General features: G+C 49.3%; 1 protein-coding gene across 5 annotated transcripts in view; it reads right to left on the minus strand.

The window, feature by feature from the left end:
• The window catches only part of ZNF236 (zinc finger protein 236), a 1,196,152-nt gene that overhangs the window by 799,356 nt on the left and 380,434 nt on the right, over positions 1-16,362 (minus strand). For all 5 annotated transcript variants that reach the window (XM_078687874.1, XM_078687872.1, XM_078687873.1 and 2 more), the window contains exon 9: positions 11,631-11,844. In XM_078687874.1, the coding sequence (XP_078544000.1) occupies positions 11,631-11,844 (214 nt within the window). The remainder of the gene's footprint in view (positions 1-11,630; positions 11,845-16,362) is intronic.

The raw sequence follows: 16,362 nt of genomic DNA on the forward strand, positions 1-16,362 counted from the left end.
GCTGGAATGCCAGAAACCGGTCCTCGGAAGCTTGTTTCCGGTCCAGGGAAGACATGGCTTGGCAGTTCGGGTTGGACTGTTCCCATGAGGCACAGGGTCAGACTGATTTGCATATAGCCATGTCTGAACTGGGGTGGCAGAGTGGGCTAAAGAACGGTGATGGATTAAACCCAGATCTTTTGACTGGGTGTGAGTGTTTGATTGATTCAGATGCTCTGTCCATCACCACCCCCTTTTGTACTGCACAATTATATTTGGCGTTTCTTTTCTAGACAGTTGTTATATTTCATGGAGCACTGGCGTTTTCTAATTAATGGAGAAATAATCGTGGCTGAGACAGACTCCTCAACTCTCCGTGTCTCATTTCTGGAGCATGGGAGGGCGGTTGGTTGGTTGGGGAATGTCACATTAATTTGAGAGAAGTGAAAGTAAGCAGAGAGGGCAGGTGCTGCTAGCGGAAGCCAATTTAAATACGCGTAAAACAATGTTCCGCAAATAAACTCGAGAGCACGTCTCTCCTTTTTACGCACACCGTGACGTTTTCCACAAAAAAATTGAGATGAGTGCGTCATATCGAAGCCAAGAATCTAAACGTCGATGTTCAGTTAATAATAAGCACCATGTGTGTCTTATTTACAAGCCCATTGTTTACAAGCCCCTTGCGCCGCCGGTGCGTCACTTTGTGGTGGTGGTTCCCAAAGTGTGCGCCGCTGCACCCCGGTGCGCCGGTAAAAAAATGGTGGGGAGCCATGGCCAACTGCCAATTAGGTCAAGGGAGCCATGGGTCAAAAAAGTTTGGGAACCACTGCCTTAAGAGATTATTTTTGATTGCTCCTGGGTCCACGCACATGGGCGGGACTATTCACTAGATTATGACTATACACAGATCCCCCACTACAGAAAGGAAAACGCACGACCACCATTGCTAGAAGTTCATATTCTTAAAGGCGCCAACAGGAGTTCGTTTCTGGATCCGAGTTCTCTTTGGGGCTGGTACCATCGTAGTTTTGGAGACCAATACTTGGGGCCTTCTTCATACATCTGTCTATGGGCCAGGCACAGAGTTTTGAAGAGGAAGCGCTTTTTTACCGGCAGCCAATGAAGGCTTTTTAGACAGGCAGCAGATGGGGTTCTTCGTGGGAGGTTAAGAATAAACAGAGCTGCGGTGTTCTGAAGAACCTGGAGCCTGCTCAGATGATGTTCATTTATGGAAGCTAGGAGTGCATTTCCATAGTCCATTCTATTTATTATTAGACCCTGTACTAAGGGTTTTCAGGCCTCAACGGGGATCCACTTGAAAATCTTCCTCAAACTACGCATTAGTCCGAAACATGTACCAATGATGTTGTTAATTTGGTTATTCATGGACAGTTTATTGTCCATCTGGAAACCCAGATTGCGGATTGATTCCTTAGGTACTGGGCAGTGACCCAGTTTGGTTGGCCACCAGTCATTTGTCCAGTGCTCTGCTGCTTTGCGGAAGAGCGTAATTTCTGATTTCCTGCCGTTCAGTTGAAGGTGATTGGTGGTCATCCATTCCTCAACCTGTATTAGGCAGTTTTTGAAATGTTGTTTGGTTTCGTTAGGATCAGGGTCTAGTGTAACTAGGATCTGAGTATCATCGGCATAAGACAGAACATCAAAACCATGAGCTCTGATCACTTTGGCCAAGGGAGTCATATAGACATTAAAGAGCGTCGGGCTCAAAATAGAGCCCTGCTGAACGCCCCTTTTGACAGGTCTTTCACCTGCTCTAGGAATCTATCACTACTAATGATTCTTACAGATATATCGTTACCGAAGGGAAGTAACTTGTGCATATGAAAGAGACACGTAGTGATAGATTCCTTACCTTAGAATAGATACCTCCGCAATACCAACCCCGGTCGTGGGTCTGCAAACCAAGATCACACCAGAAAGTTCTGGAGAACAGAACGGCCAAAGAAGCTGTCTCTCCGGACTTGGCTGTCCAGGCAGTGATGCTTGGTAAACTTGTGCAGCGAGGCCCACGTAGCTGCCTGACAGATGTCATGCAAGAGAACTCCCCGTCCCAAAGCAGTAGTGGCTGCTGTCGCCCTGATAGAATGGGCCCCACCAGAGGCTCATTTTTAGCCAAAGAATAACAAGCCTTTATGCACAGAACGACCCAACGAGAGATGGTCCACTTGTGCACGGCCCGACCTTTCTTGGCGCCTACGTATCCAACAAAGAGCTGGTCATCCACCCAGAACTGTTGTGTGAGGTTCAGATAAAAAGAGAGCGCACGTTTTGGGTCCAGACGGTGGAGCCTCTCTTCCTCTTTTGAGGGATACGGAGGCGGAAAAAAGGTGGGCAAAGTGATGGTTCTGCCTGATGTGAAAGGCAGTGACAACCTTTGGCAGAAAAGATGGGCGAGTCCACAGAACAACTTTGTCCGGATGGACTGAGAGAAATGGAGGCTTAGAATAACCTGGAGCTCACTCACTCTTCTGGCAGAAGTGATGGCCACCAGGAAAGCAGTCTTTAAAGTGAGAAGACGTAGAGGACAGTTGTGAAGTGGCTCAAAGGGAGCACACATCAAATAAGTCAGAACTAGGTTCAAGTCCCACTGAGGCATTATGAAAGGAACAAGAGGAAAAAGAGGAGCAATGCCTTTTAAGAATCTATATACAACAGGGGACTTGAAAAGGGAAGGCTAATCTGGAAGTTGTAAAAAGGCTGAAATGGCCGAGAGGTAGCCCTTGATAGTGCCGAGAGCAGAGCCCTGCTGGGCTAAAGAAAGTAGAAAGAGAGGCAGAAAGGGGATCCACAGCCTTTGCTGTGCACCATGCCACAAATGTATTCCACCTGCAGGCGTATACCGTTTTAGTGGAGGGACGCCTGGCTGCCAAGATGACATCACAAACTTCGGGAGGCATGTCAAAAGACGTCAACTGCCACCGCTCAATCTCCACGCAAGGAGGTGGAGGCTGCACAGGTTCAGGTGGAGGACCCTCCCCTGCTGCTGCGACAGAAGATCCTCCCGAAGAGGCAGATGGGAGTAGGAGATCGATCGCCAAGCTGAGTAGCTCGGATACCATACTCTTTGAGTCCAGTCCGGAGCCACAAGAATGACTTGGGCCCAGTCGTGCTTGAACTTCTTCAGCACTCTGGGTAGAAGTGGTATAGGCGGAAAGGCGTATAGTAGACCACAACTCCACTTGCGACGAAAAGTGTTGCCTAGCAAGTGGCGCCTTGGAAATTCAACGCGCAGAACTGATGACTTTCCGCGTTCTCTTCAGTGGCGAATAGATCTAACCAAGGCTCTCCCCACTGCTGAAAGAGAACTTGCGCTACGTCCGAGTTCAGACGCCATTCGCGATCAATCATGCACCGGCGGCTGAGTTTGTCCGGCCCTGGGGCATTCACAGAACCTGCCAAGTGTTGAACCACCAGGGAAATACCCTTTTGTTCCAGCCATGTCCAGAGGCGCAGAGCCTCCTGACATAAGGTCCACAACCCCACCCCGCCCTGTTTGTTGCAATACCACATGGCAGTGGAGTTGTCTGTGAACACCTGCACTACTCTCCGGATGACAGAGGGAAGGAATGTCTTCAGTGCAAGTCGGATCGCCTGAAGCTCTAGAAGGTTGATATGGAGTTGGGACTCCGCCGGAGACCAGAGGCCTCTGATCTCCGCCTCTCCCATGTGGCCGCCCCATCCCAGGCGGGACGCGTCCTTTACCACTGTGTGTCCGGTTAGGGAAGGGAGAGGGATCTGCCATTAACCCAATCACGATTCGTGAGCCACCACTGCAATTGTCGTGCAGTGCCCTCCGAGATCTGGACGTGATCGGAGCGTTTGCCCTGATGCTGTGACCACTGGAACTTCAGGTCCCACTGCAGAGCCCACATATGCCATCTGGCATGATCCACCAGTCGGATGCAGGAGGCCATCAGGACCAGTAGCCGAAGGGTCATTGTTAGATCTGGGGGTCTCTAGTTGGCAGAGGTAGGTACCAATGTCCAAATAGGGACCCTTGCTTCTAGTCAGGGTAAGAGGGATACACACTTTAGATAACCCCTGCTCACCCCCTTGGTAGCTTGGCACGAGCAGACAGGCTTATCAAAGGCAATGTGTAAAGTATTGGTACCAACACTCACAGTAACACAGTGAAAACACCACAAATGGACTCCACACCAGTTTAGAAAAATAAAGTATCTTTATCTAAACTACACAAGACCAAAATGACAATATTCCAACATACACAGTTCAAGAATATGATTTTAAAAGAGTTCTAGGGTGTGCGACAAAATAATCCATAGTTGCGCCACATTTAGCCCAAAGTACCTGTAGATGCGACAAAAGTTCCTGCAGCGTTGAAAAACAAGCGTTATGTCACTCCTGAGACCCTGGAGAGGCAATGCGACAACCCTGCTGGACGCAGCGGGCGTGTTGCGACGAATCCGGTCTGTATGGGGAGGGATGCGATACCTTGTGTGGATTCCGGTGCGCAGGTTCCGTAGGAAGTGTCTCGCACAGGCACGATGCGACGATCTTCGGGATGGCGACGTTCTCAGGTGCGGCAGCGATGCACAGAGCAGCGCAGATCTTCTCCTCTCGCGGCCCCTCAATGTGACGTGATGCGGTCCGCAAGCAAGCGGTGCGGCCATCTCACCCAGCGATGACAGGCTCTGCGACGATACTCGCAGCGACAAGAAACTTCCCACACCAGGCGATGCGTTCCGCAAGAGAATGATGAGTCGGTTCTTGCAGCGGCAACAGGTGCCGCGACGATCTCGATCTTCACGACGGCGGGAATTTCCTCACACTGTCGGGGATGCACTCCGCAAGCGAGCGATGCGTGAAAATTGCAGATTGTCTTCTTTTCTCCTTGCCCAGCTCCCCAAACAGCAGGCACAACTTCCAGAGGCCCCACAATTGGGTCAACCACTCTAGGAAGGGCAGGACTCTCTCAGCAGAGTTCAGGGTGAAGTCTTTTTGTCCCTGGGACTTCTTAACAGGAGGCCTGCTCTCCTCGGGCCCTTGGAGATCTCTTCAAGCAAGGGGACACAGCACAAAGCAAAGTCCTTCCCCTCTTCTTGGCAGCAAAGCAACTGCAGGTCAGCCCACAAACACACAGCAGGACAGTCCTTCCTCTTCAGTCTTCCAGCTTTCTCCTTGGCAGTCAGAGGTCTGGGGTCCTGTACTTATACCCCAAAAAGTATGTGTTCCCTTTGTGCAGGAGGGTTCTGAGCCCGGTCCAAACCAGTTCTGGAGAACTCTGTTTACATGACTGCTTCTTTCCTTTCACAGTGCAGAGCAGAAACATCAGACGCCCCACAGGAGGCAGAGCAAGCATTGTGGAGGGAAAGCACAGCCCTGGAGCACGTTGTTGACAGGATTCCTTTTCTCCTTTCACAGTGCAGGGCAGAGACATCAGGCGCACCACAGGGGGTGGAGCCAGCACTGTGGAGGGCAGGCACAGTCCTATTCAGGTCCCAGGTGAAACTACTCCCTCCCATCTAGATGCAGATCTCTCTATTCACCACTGGGCGGACTCATTCTGGAATCCCCCAGCCCCGTCACTCACAAACCAGACAGTCAATTCACAAACAGCCAAAAGCACACAGAAAGGTCAGACAAGAAAGCAGCCACTTTCTAAAAGTGCTGCTTTCAAACACAGGATTTAAAAACCATCCTTCCTAAAAGATGTGTTATTTTCTGAGTTCAGGAATACCAGACTTCCATTTTCTATCTTGCTCCTATGGGAAGATATGCAGGTAAACATTATACAAAGCATTCCCCATTATAGCCTATGGGCAAGATAGCCTTTCAATAGTGAAAAACGAAAATGGCTGTAATTCACTACCAGAGCATGTCACCGACACTAGTACATGATCTATCTTTCACATACACTGCAACCTGCACAGGGGTGACCTTGGGCATTCCATAGGGGTGTCCAATGTGTACAGAAAGGGAAGAGTTAGGCCTGGCCAGTGTGGACACTGGTCAGGACAGCATGGCAGTTAGCAACTGCACACAGGCACTGCGGTGGCAGGCCTGAGACACCATTTTAGGGCTACTCATGTGGGTGGCATAATCAGTGCTGCAGGACCACTAGTAGCATTTGAATCACCAGCCCTGACACACTCAGTGAACTTTACTAGGGACCTACTGGTAAAACAAATATGCCAATCATGGATAACCAATCACAATAACAATTTATACAGAGAGCATATGCACTTTAGCACTGAACAGAAGTGGCAAAGTGCCCAAAGTCCTATTGCCAACAACCACAGGTCAGGGAAAATAAAGGAGGAAGATGCTAAAAGCTTGGGGATAACCCTGCAAAAAGGGCCATTTCCAACAGTCATCCTGACCGAAACCCAGGATAGAGGCTGAGAGATCGGAATCATAGCCTGAATATTCCGGACTCGCTGCTCGGGAGGATAAACCCGAAACTGCGCCAAGTCCAGAACCGCTCCGATGAAGAGGAGCTTCTGAGAGGGAATCAGGTGCGACTTCGGCAAGTTGATGGAAAACGCCAGCAAATGCAGGAGGTTGGCCATGGTCTGGAGGTGGGGGGAAGACTGGTACCCCCGATCTGTGCAGATGAGCTGCGACCACCGCCATCACTTTCGTGAACACCCTAGAGGCACTGGTAAGGCCGAAGGGGAGCACGCTAAACTGAAAATGCCCGTGGCCTACCGTGAACCGCAGGTAACAGCAGCAGGACGGGGATGTGGAAATAAGAATCTTGCAAGTCCAACTGTACCATCTAATCTCCAGGGTCGAGAGCAGACAAGACCTGAGCAAGCGTCAACATCTTGAACTTCTCCTTCCAGAGGAGCCGTTGACGTACCTGAGGTCCAAGATAGGACGCAGGCCCTTGTCCTTCTTGGGGACCAGAAAGCAGTGGGAAAAGCAACCAAGACCTACTTCTGGACCAGGAACGAGCTCAATGGCCCCCTTGGCCAAGAGGGTCGTGACTCCCTGCTGAAGAAGGGCAAGATGGTCCCCCGACATGCGGTGGTACTGAGGTGGCATGGCTGGAGGGGTAGTCTCGAAGGGGCGCGAGTAGCCCCTTTGGACTATTGGCAGCACCCACTTGTCCGATGTGATGTTGCGCCAGTCGGGGAGAGGATGACGAATTCTGCCGCCCACTGGTGTTTGATAGGCCTGAAAGTACAGACTAGGAAGGCTTTGCAGTGGATATTGCAGGGGTGGAGGTGGACTTACCCGCCCACTGGCCCCCAGAACCGCTTCTGCAGTTCTCACGTCCGCGCTGAGCTTGTTGCTGCTCCGGCCTGTAGCACTGGAATGAACGTGTTGGGGCACCCCTTCCGTGGCCACAAAAGGAGCGAAAAGCAGAAGGCTGAGGAGGCTGAGTGGCCGAGAGGCCCAAGGACTTGGCCGTAGCCCGTGAGTCCTTAAAGCGCTCCAACGCACTAACCGCTTTGTTGCCAAAAAGGCGAATGCCATCAAAGGGCATGTCTATCAAGGTGTTCTGGACATCCCCCGAAAAGCCAGTTGTTCTCAGCAAGGCATGGCACCGAAGCGCCATCGTCATGGAAATCGCCCTGCCGAGCGAGTCAGCGGTATCAAGCCCACAACGGATGGGGAACTTCGCTGCGTCCCTCCCAGCGGCAATAGCTTGGGCAAGTACTGTCTGGGCCTCCTCCGGACAGTTGGGCAGCGCCTGCGCTACTGTGTCCAACACAGAGTGGGAGTAACGGTCCAAGCGGTGTTCACCGACCGCAGTCCAAAGCTGGCAGATGTAAACAGCTTCTTGCCAAGCTGTTCCAGCTACTTGGATTCCCTATCCGGAGGTGTGGAAGGGAATGCGCTCTGGGATGCAGAGGTTTGGACAACCAAGCTCTCGGGGTGGGGTATTGGGAGAGAAAGAGGGGATCGCCCGGAGCCGGGCCATGGCGCCGGGCCACGTTCCTATCCACAGGAGAACCTGTGTTGGGCCTGGACCAAGTGCCCAAAAGAACGTCAGATAGTGCATCATTAAAAGGCAGTAAGGGCTCCGAAGAGATTGCCGCCGGTTGAAGCACTTCTGTCAGGAGGTTAGTCCTGACGGCCACTGTAGAGAGTTCAAGGTGGGGCGGCCGCCCTATGCAACACCACTGCGTAACTTGCTCCCTCCTCCGTAGCCACGGAAGGAGGAGACAGCATGCCAAGGTCAGGCTAAGTGTCTAGACCACTGGCATCCCCCAAATCCTCTGCCCAGTCCGGATCATAACCATACTGTTGTATGAGAGGGTCCTCAGACCCCTCCCAGTCCTCCCCTTCCTCCGAAGTCTGTGAAACAGACTGAAAATAAGGAGGACGGATGTAGGGGTAGAAAGGCCCCCATCGGTGTCGGAATCTACATTGATCGACGCCGTTCTGGCGCCGCGTCCGGTTCAGGGCTGAAACCGGGGATGCCGTTGGCGGTGGTACTGGACGATGTCGGAGGTGGGGTCGACATCGGTGGAGGTGTAATCAGGTAAACCGGTGTCGCCCGGTATCCGAGCCCGGATCCAGGGGGGTCCTGCGGTCCCGAAGCCGCCGGCAGCACCGGGGCCGAACCCGCCAGCGTCGGAAGAACGGGACCCCCAGTTGGTCCTGAAGGCGCGCCGGTGGGGCCAGACGTCCCAAAGAGTCGGGCCATGGCAGCAAAAAACTCTTGCACCTGTGCAGGCGTCGCCGACGGACCCGGGAAGGGCGGGTAGGCAGGCGGCGAAGTCGCAGTCTCCGCCGGAGCCGCGGGGGTGGCACCACACTCAGCTGTGTCACGTGACTGGAATTCGAAGAGCGACAATGCTTCTTCGACTTCTTTTTGGAATGCTTCGACTTACCTGACCCAGAGTGCGAAGCCTTAGATCTAGACCTAGATGAACGATGGTTCCTCAACCTCTCGCGGGACTGGGACCTTGAGTGGCGCGGAGCCAACTGACGGACTTCCAGCAACTTTCGGGACCGCTCCCAGAAAGTCGTCAGCGCAATGGCCCGGCAGTCGGGGCACGACTTGGAGTCTTGGTCGCACCCCAGGCAGTAGAGACACACGTGGTGCGGGTCCGTCACCGACAACATGCGGTGACAGTCCCCCCCAGTTCTTGAAACCAGGCATCCCTACGACACCAGAAGTCTCTATCGACTCGAAAAAATTAGGTAAAAGGCCTTGAAAAAGCTCTGTCCAAAATTTACTGGGGGTACTAGCTCCTCCCGGATCTGCGCTTGCAAGTGCAGAAAAAGAAAGAACTGAGATCAGAGCATGAAGGCGCGTCTTAGTAGCTCCAGCAACATCATCCCGGCGCCAACGATGCATGCGGAGCCGCACGACAATGCCTACCAACGTGCAGTGGTACTGCTGTCGAAAAAAATTCCGTATCCAGTCTGACGCCTGGGGGTAATTTTAAGGTAAGGAATCTATCACTACGTGTTTCTTTCAGATTTCAGCGGTAAAGCAGATTGCGGCCTGGAGCCATTCCACAGTGTTTTAATTTGTTATAGCAACTGTGCACCAGAGGGACACAAATATGCATGGCAAAACTTCCCTGTGAGGAGGGCTTCAAATTGTAAAAATAAAAGCGGCTGTACATATTAAAGCACTACATAAACGTTTGGGAACGCTTTATATGAGCACCAGTTATGTTACAAATACATGTTACTTGTTAGGGACGGCAAGAGCCCACAACCACAGACAGCTGACTCAAGTAGACTGGGAAGCAGAATGCACAGGAGTAAGAACAGGGGAGGCGACAGGACGGAGGAGCCATTAGCAGGACGAAGCAAAGAGCCGGCAAGAAAGTGAAATCATGCGTGCATGTACAGCTTCTACGTTGCAGCGCCATCTGTTTCCAATTAACAAGCGCAGCACAGGCACGGTAATTGGCAACAGATGGCGAAGCTGCTCGCTCCTGCAAGGTGGATGCCGTACATGCACGAGGGCTCTTTGGAAACAGTGCAGTAAATGCACTAGTTTTCCAAAAAGTGCTGACCGATTACAAGAGGTCACTCGTAAGCAGCCCTTGCGCGCTGATTAGGCGAGACCTAAGGACACTGTCCGCAATGCCAGGTTGATAGGCCACTGGAGGAATTATCTTAGCAGGTGCAGAAACAGCGGGCTACACATGTAAAGTCTTTACCCAGCTTACAGCCTATGTACATTCACAAAAACTCAGTAACAGGGTTTGGGCTAAAACCATAGTTGTTAATTGTCTAATCACACTTCTTCCCATCAATTGCTGGAGCCATGGCCTTAAACTTTTTTGAGAAACGGTGAAAAATCTCTCCAGTGCACAGTTTAGTCTAATGTCCAATGGTTCAAAGTAGGCCAACACTGCTTCCTTGCAGGACCTTAAGCCCCTGGACATTCCACCTTCTTTTTAGCAGCTCCCGCCGGTCCTCCTTTAAGGTGGAGCACAGGATATGGATAACATCTTCCTGGCCCTGGTTGCATAGCCAACAATTTGCCTGTTCCTTACATCTTTTCCATGCAGGATAATAAATTGGAGTCGGTATTAGCCCCATCCTTGGTCCAATCATTATAAAGTTTGCTTATATAACACTTTGATTTCAGACGCATATAGGTGTGCAGTCATCCAGCCGTGTTTGCTTTGAGATAAGCAGACCTTGTCCTTTAGCAGTGAGAGCTTTTGTGTGCTTGCTTTTGCCAGCCTTTTGAACTCCTGATGGCTAATAGCTAGTGCCCAGGCGCTTATCAGTCCAAGGCTTAAGGCCTGGGGCATCGAGCTCCAGATAAGTGTCCAACGGCGTGGAGAGAAAGAAACTTATGCCAGCGAGACGGCTGGTGATTACAGTTCGACTCTGAAGTAATTTGCAGACAAGAACAGAGTTGACACGGAGATGTATCACATACGGGTGAAAAACATTCCCGTAATCCAATCTGGCACCTGAGAGTATTCACAGGGTGAGGAATCTGAAGTTAGATGCATCCATCGAAGGGTGGGATTTTAGTTTAGTTCAATTTAAAATATTACATAGGGCGTATTATTCCAAAACACAAATGTGGATCTTCGGGTACTCAGACATATCAGTTTGCTGAGACACTGTGGTCAAGAATGCTCAATTTACCACAATGCATGACTATATTATGCGATACAACAATGTTGCGTTAAACTCATGTAACAAATCCACGGTTTATGGGTACGCCCCCTAAACTGTCCCCCAGACTAATATTGCTAAGAATTTGGGGAGACTGAAATATCCTGAAATACACAGGACAGAGTATACCTGGATATCTTGAAGTACACAAGATTAGCACCGTTTTGTCTATGGTTGCTGCAAGACCAGATGTAGCCCAAACACAGGGAATCTCTAAAATCATACTGTACAAAACTGTAGTGAAACGCTGGGTGAGTGCATTAAGGATGAAAGAATTACATACAAAGCAGAGGTTGCTGCCCCCCCTCCAAAGAAATGGTACAACAGAAACCAACTAGATCATATAGGTTAGGTCTCAGGACTTCAGTTCAATTTCAATGCAGGATTACAGCGAACAGTGTCCTATCTCAACAGTGAGAAAATAGCAACCCCAGGAGTCACTGAATATTTTTCACAGTAAAAATGTTAAATGTTTAAATGGGGGAACAAAAATACCTCCCAAGCCTCGGTCATGCATGTTCTGGTTAATGTTCCTGACAAAATGTATACCTTACCTGGTAAATGCGACGTTTTCTTTTTGTGGACAGTTCTCCCATGCTGGCTTGTTTTTACTACTGATTTGATTTGTTCTGTATCCTGTGAGTGAGCCTGATGATTCAAGACAGGCTGTATATCTTGGCTCTGAGGTGTTGATGTCTTCACGGGGCCATTATCATTAGGTTGCCCTGTTGGTGGAATAGTGGACAAGCCACTATTTTCCAAAGCTTGCTGCAATAAAAAAATATATATATGTTTAAGTAAAATAGTATTGCCCTAAAATAACAAAAGAACACCCTCATTTTAAATATGATATATAGATCAATTGCCACTATTAAGCTGTAAATTGTGAATACACAATGAAAGTTGCTGAGCTAATGGACCACAGATTGCCATTAACTCCATCAATCAAATTCAATATTTCACTTATGTCATCCCATCTAACCAACCATCCCAAATCAACAACTTCTATCCTACGCAACTTTTAAATACAGCTGTTTAGAAAGGCGTTGATATATGTAACCACACATTAGGGACAGAGCTAGGTTGACATTGGTAAACTTAAAGACAAAAGACGGAGTACCAGTGCTGATCAAAACAAGGACTCAAATTAACAGGTTTGAGGGAACTTCTTTAGCTAAGTGAGCAGCTGTTCAGAAAATCATACAAAATGGTTACTTACAAATTAGTATGATAACCTGCAGTATGCTAAGTCCCAGTAACACTTCATCTTAATATATGTGTACATAGAAATTATACACATAAAGTGCTTTTGTCCATATGTTGATATGATGGGCAGCACCCATCACAAGTTTATCGAAGGCAAGGTTTTTCCGAAATGTAGACTATCAGATTCTAGAAGAGACTATTGGAAGACTACATTGCAGATTCTTATTTGCAAAATGCTGAAAAAACATGCATCGGATAGCCTCACACTTGAAATATGTGAAAAGAGGCTCCAGGAGCTTTCACCATCCATAATGCATTAAACACGCAGTTTCCTCCCAGAGTCAGTTTTTTTTGCTGGGAGAGAAAGCATATGAGAACAATCAGGCAGCTGCTGCTCTGAATTCCCATGATAACAGCTGGGGAGGTAAGTGGGTAATTTATGATTTCAATGACGATCCCTATAATACAAAGCAGGATTATAAGTAAGTAATCGTTTCTTATGCATCGCAGGATATGTATTGTTAGTTGTAAATATTCGACCTGAATCGCTATATGACAATATCTACCTGCAGTCCTTGGGAAGGAGGAACAGAAGTTATATGAGCTACTAAGCATGTAAGGAAGTTTGCACTGATTTCCACTAAGTTGCTTTAATGTCTTATAGTGGTACATTCCTAATCAACCTGCCCTTGCAGCCTGCATGCACCTGGGAGGGAGAAAACGACCAAATCAACATGGCACCCTGCCTAGGTGCCATGCCAGCTAACACTTCCTCCAGGCATAGGTAAGTCACCCCTCTAGCAGGACTCGCAGCCCTGAGGCAGGCTGAACTCTACCACAGGAAAGGGCATTTCTGCAGATATGCCCCTACAACATTAGGGTCAGTTTCCTAATATTGTAAGTGCCAGGTTAGCCACAGAAAGTACATGGGCTGGAAAATCAACAACTCAAATTCCACAGCACCATGATGTCCTCACTGAACACAGGAGTTTTTGATGCCAGTGTGGGACTTATTGTACCAGAGGGCACCTCAGATGAGCCCCCTGAAAACCTACTAACCCTGGCTGTAGGTAACCAGCCACCACCAGACATGTTGCTAGACCCTTGGGTAGAGAGCCCCTGCTCTCTGGGACCAGAAACAATACACATCCTGGGCAAAGGTGTCACATCTTCTCCCCGGGAAGGGTCAGTACTTGAAGAGGGAAGCTTCAAAGGAATGTTGCCTTGTAATGAGAAGCTCAACCTCTGCTACTAGCAGCAGATGGCAGCTCCCAGTATACACCACTACTTTGGGGGGGAAACCGGTGGGGAAACAAACAGAATAGGAGGTGTGCCCACCTCTGCAAACTGCATCCCTAAGGTGGGGGAGGCGAAATGAGAATAGCTTTCAGTCCCCTCCATCTTGAAGATGGGGAGACCCCTCCAATCAGGGCTAGGTCTACGCCCCCCCTCCCAATGGAGGGTGGCAAAATAGAAGGTGTAGTCGCCAACAGGTAGGGTGCCCATTGGCACTACCTACTACTCTGGCAAAAAGTCTCCTAAGTTTAGTATTTAGGTGGCTCCTCCAGACCTAGAAACTAGATCTGTGATGACCCAAGAAGAAAGAGGACGACCCTGCAGAGAAGACTGAAAACGACTGCCTTGACCCCAGCCCTACCGACCTGTAGCCGGTTTCTGCGAATCTGTGACCTGTCCTGCAACCAGCAACCTCTGAAACCCTTGGGAGGCCTGTTGCCTTCAAAAAGACTTTAATCTCCAGTGGACAGCACACCTGTCCTGAAGGAAACTACTCCAGTATCCGGCAGATACGCGTCTCCTGCCCACTCTGCACCCGACACTCACGGCCCGAGTCTGGGTGGCTCACCTATGCAATGAAGTCTTCTCTGCGATTCTGATCTCGTGTCCAGCGTTGGCTGACCTCTCCATGACAGTGCCTGCAGTGTGAAACCAGAGGCTCCCCCTTGACCCGACCACGACTGGCTCCAGTAAGACGACTCAAACGTCCAAAGGCACCCCTGCAGCCGAAGCCCCCGGACCTTGGTAAGCTGAAAAGACAGTATCCCTACGACAGCCCCTACATCTCAACTTACCTATGCTGTTGTTGGTCTCCCTCCTGCAGCCTCCGGGTGCCACCCATGCAGCCTCTTTGCTGAAAGAGGAATCCCCATTGAAAAGGATTGGGCGTCCAACGTGAAATTGCACCCAGCTACCCCTGTGCTTCTGACGGTGTATGTTTGGTGCTGCTTTGTGGCCCCCACCTGTGCTTAACCTAACCCCTAAAGCTTGGCCCCTGCAACCGCTCTACTTACTTGCAAGCAGCGTGGCTATAGGTACCCCCAGTCTCTGTTGGAAAGCATTGGGCCGAACTCATATTTTGATCTGTGCACTCAGCTGTCACTATGCCACTGGTGGTGCAGTTTTGGTACTCACCTGACCCCTGGCCCTTGTTGACTTTTGGCTCCAAAGACTAGGACTTTAAGTGGAATACTTACCTGTTTAACCGCAATATTGTTTCCCCATAGGATACCACTGGACTGTTTTGGAACATTTTGTAAGTGTCCATTTTTCAAAGTGAAAAGTATTTTGAATTAAAAACGTACTTACCTTATTATGAAGACCTTGGTCTTGAAATAAAATATAAAGTATATTCTTCTAAAGTTGGTCTGGATCTTCTTCTTGAGTCATGTGTCCATTATTGATCACTATTGTGCAATAAATGTCTTACACTCCTCTGTGTTAGGCCAAAGGCTGCTTGCCCACAGTACCACTAATAGAGCACTTTACATTTTTACATTGAGCCTTGTACACTTTGGGTGAACCCCTTGTATTCTTTGCACGATATTACCACCTAGTGGCAATATCATATACAGAGCCAGCTTCCTTCAGATTCTATCTCTGCATGGGATGCAGCGCTAGTGGAAAAATATCCTACTTTTTTCTGTTCCTAAACAATCACAGGAGTATAGTTTTATGGATTCCAGGACCTCAGGGGAGATCGCTTTGAATTGGCTTGGTAGTTTGGTTTGCCCTGCATCATTCAGAAACTCTGTCCATCACCACCCCCTTTTTCCAAAATCGGTTTTATCCACACTATGTGTGGGAGGGTATACTCAGACGTGAGTCCCTTGCTCATTGCACCATCAGGATTCAAGCAAGCCGGGCCGAAGAAGGCTGTGATGCTAGAAACCGGTCCCCGGAAGCTTGTTTCCTTCCCAGTATAAGAATTGGCTTGGTAGTTTGGTTTGCCCTGTTCCCATCATGCACTGGGACAAGAACAGACTAATTTGCATATAGCCAGGTTCTGAGCTGGGATGGTGCAGTGATGGTGATGGATTAAAACCATGATCTATTGACTTGGTAAGAGTATTCTGCATCATTCAGAAACTCTGTCCATCACCACCCCCTTTTTCCAAAATCGGTTTTATCCACACTATGTGTGGGAGGGTATACTCAGACGTGAGTCCCTTGTTCATTGCACCATCAGGATTCAAGCAAGCCGGGCCGAAGAAGGCTGTGATGCCAGAAACCGGTCCCCGGAAGCTTGTTTCCTTCCCAGTATAAGAATTGGCTTGGTAGTTTGGTTTGCCCTGTTCCCATCATGCACTGGGACAGGAACAGACTAATTTGCATATAGCCAGGTTCTGAGCTGGGATGGTGCAGTGAGCTAAAAAATGGTGATGGATTAAAACCATGATCTATTGACTTGGTAGGAGTATTCTGCATCATTCAGAAACTCTGTCCATCACCGCCCCCTGTTTCCAAAATCGGTTTTATCCACACTATGTGTGGGAGGGTATACTCAGACGTGAGTCCCTTGCTCATTGCACCATCAGGATTCAAGCAAGCCGGGCCGAAGAAGGCTGTGATGCCAGAAACTGGTCCCCGGAAGCTTGTTTCCTTCCCAGTATAAGAATTGGCTTGGTAGTTTGGTTTGCCCTGTTCCCATCATGCACTGGGACAGGAACAGACTAATTTGCATATAGCCAGGTTCTGAGCTGGGATGGTGCAGTGAGCTAAAAATGGTGATGGATTAAAACCATGATCTATTGACTTGGTAAGAGTATTCTGCATCATTCAGAA

This window comes from Lissotriton helveticus, chromosome 4_1, assembly GCF_964261635.1.
Source record: "Lissotriton helveticus chromosome 4_1, aLisHel1.1, whole genome shotgun sequence".
NCBI classification, from domain to species: Eukaryota; Metazoa; Chordata; class Amphibia; order Caudata; family Salamandridae; genus Lissotriton; species Lissotriton helveticus.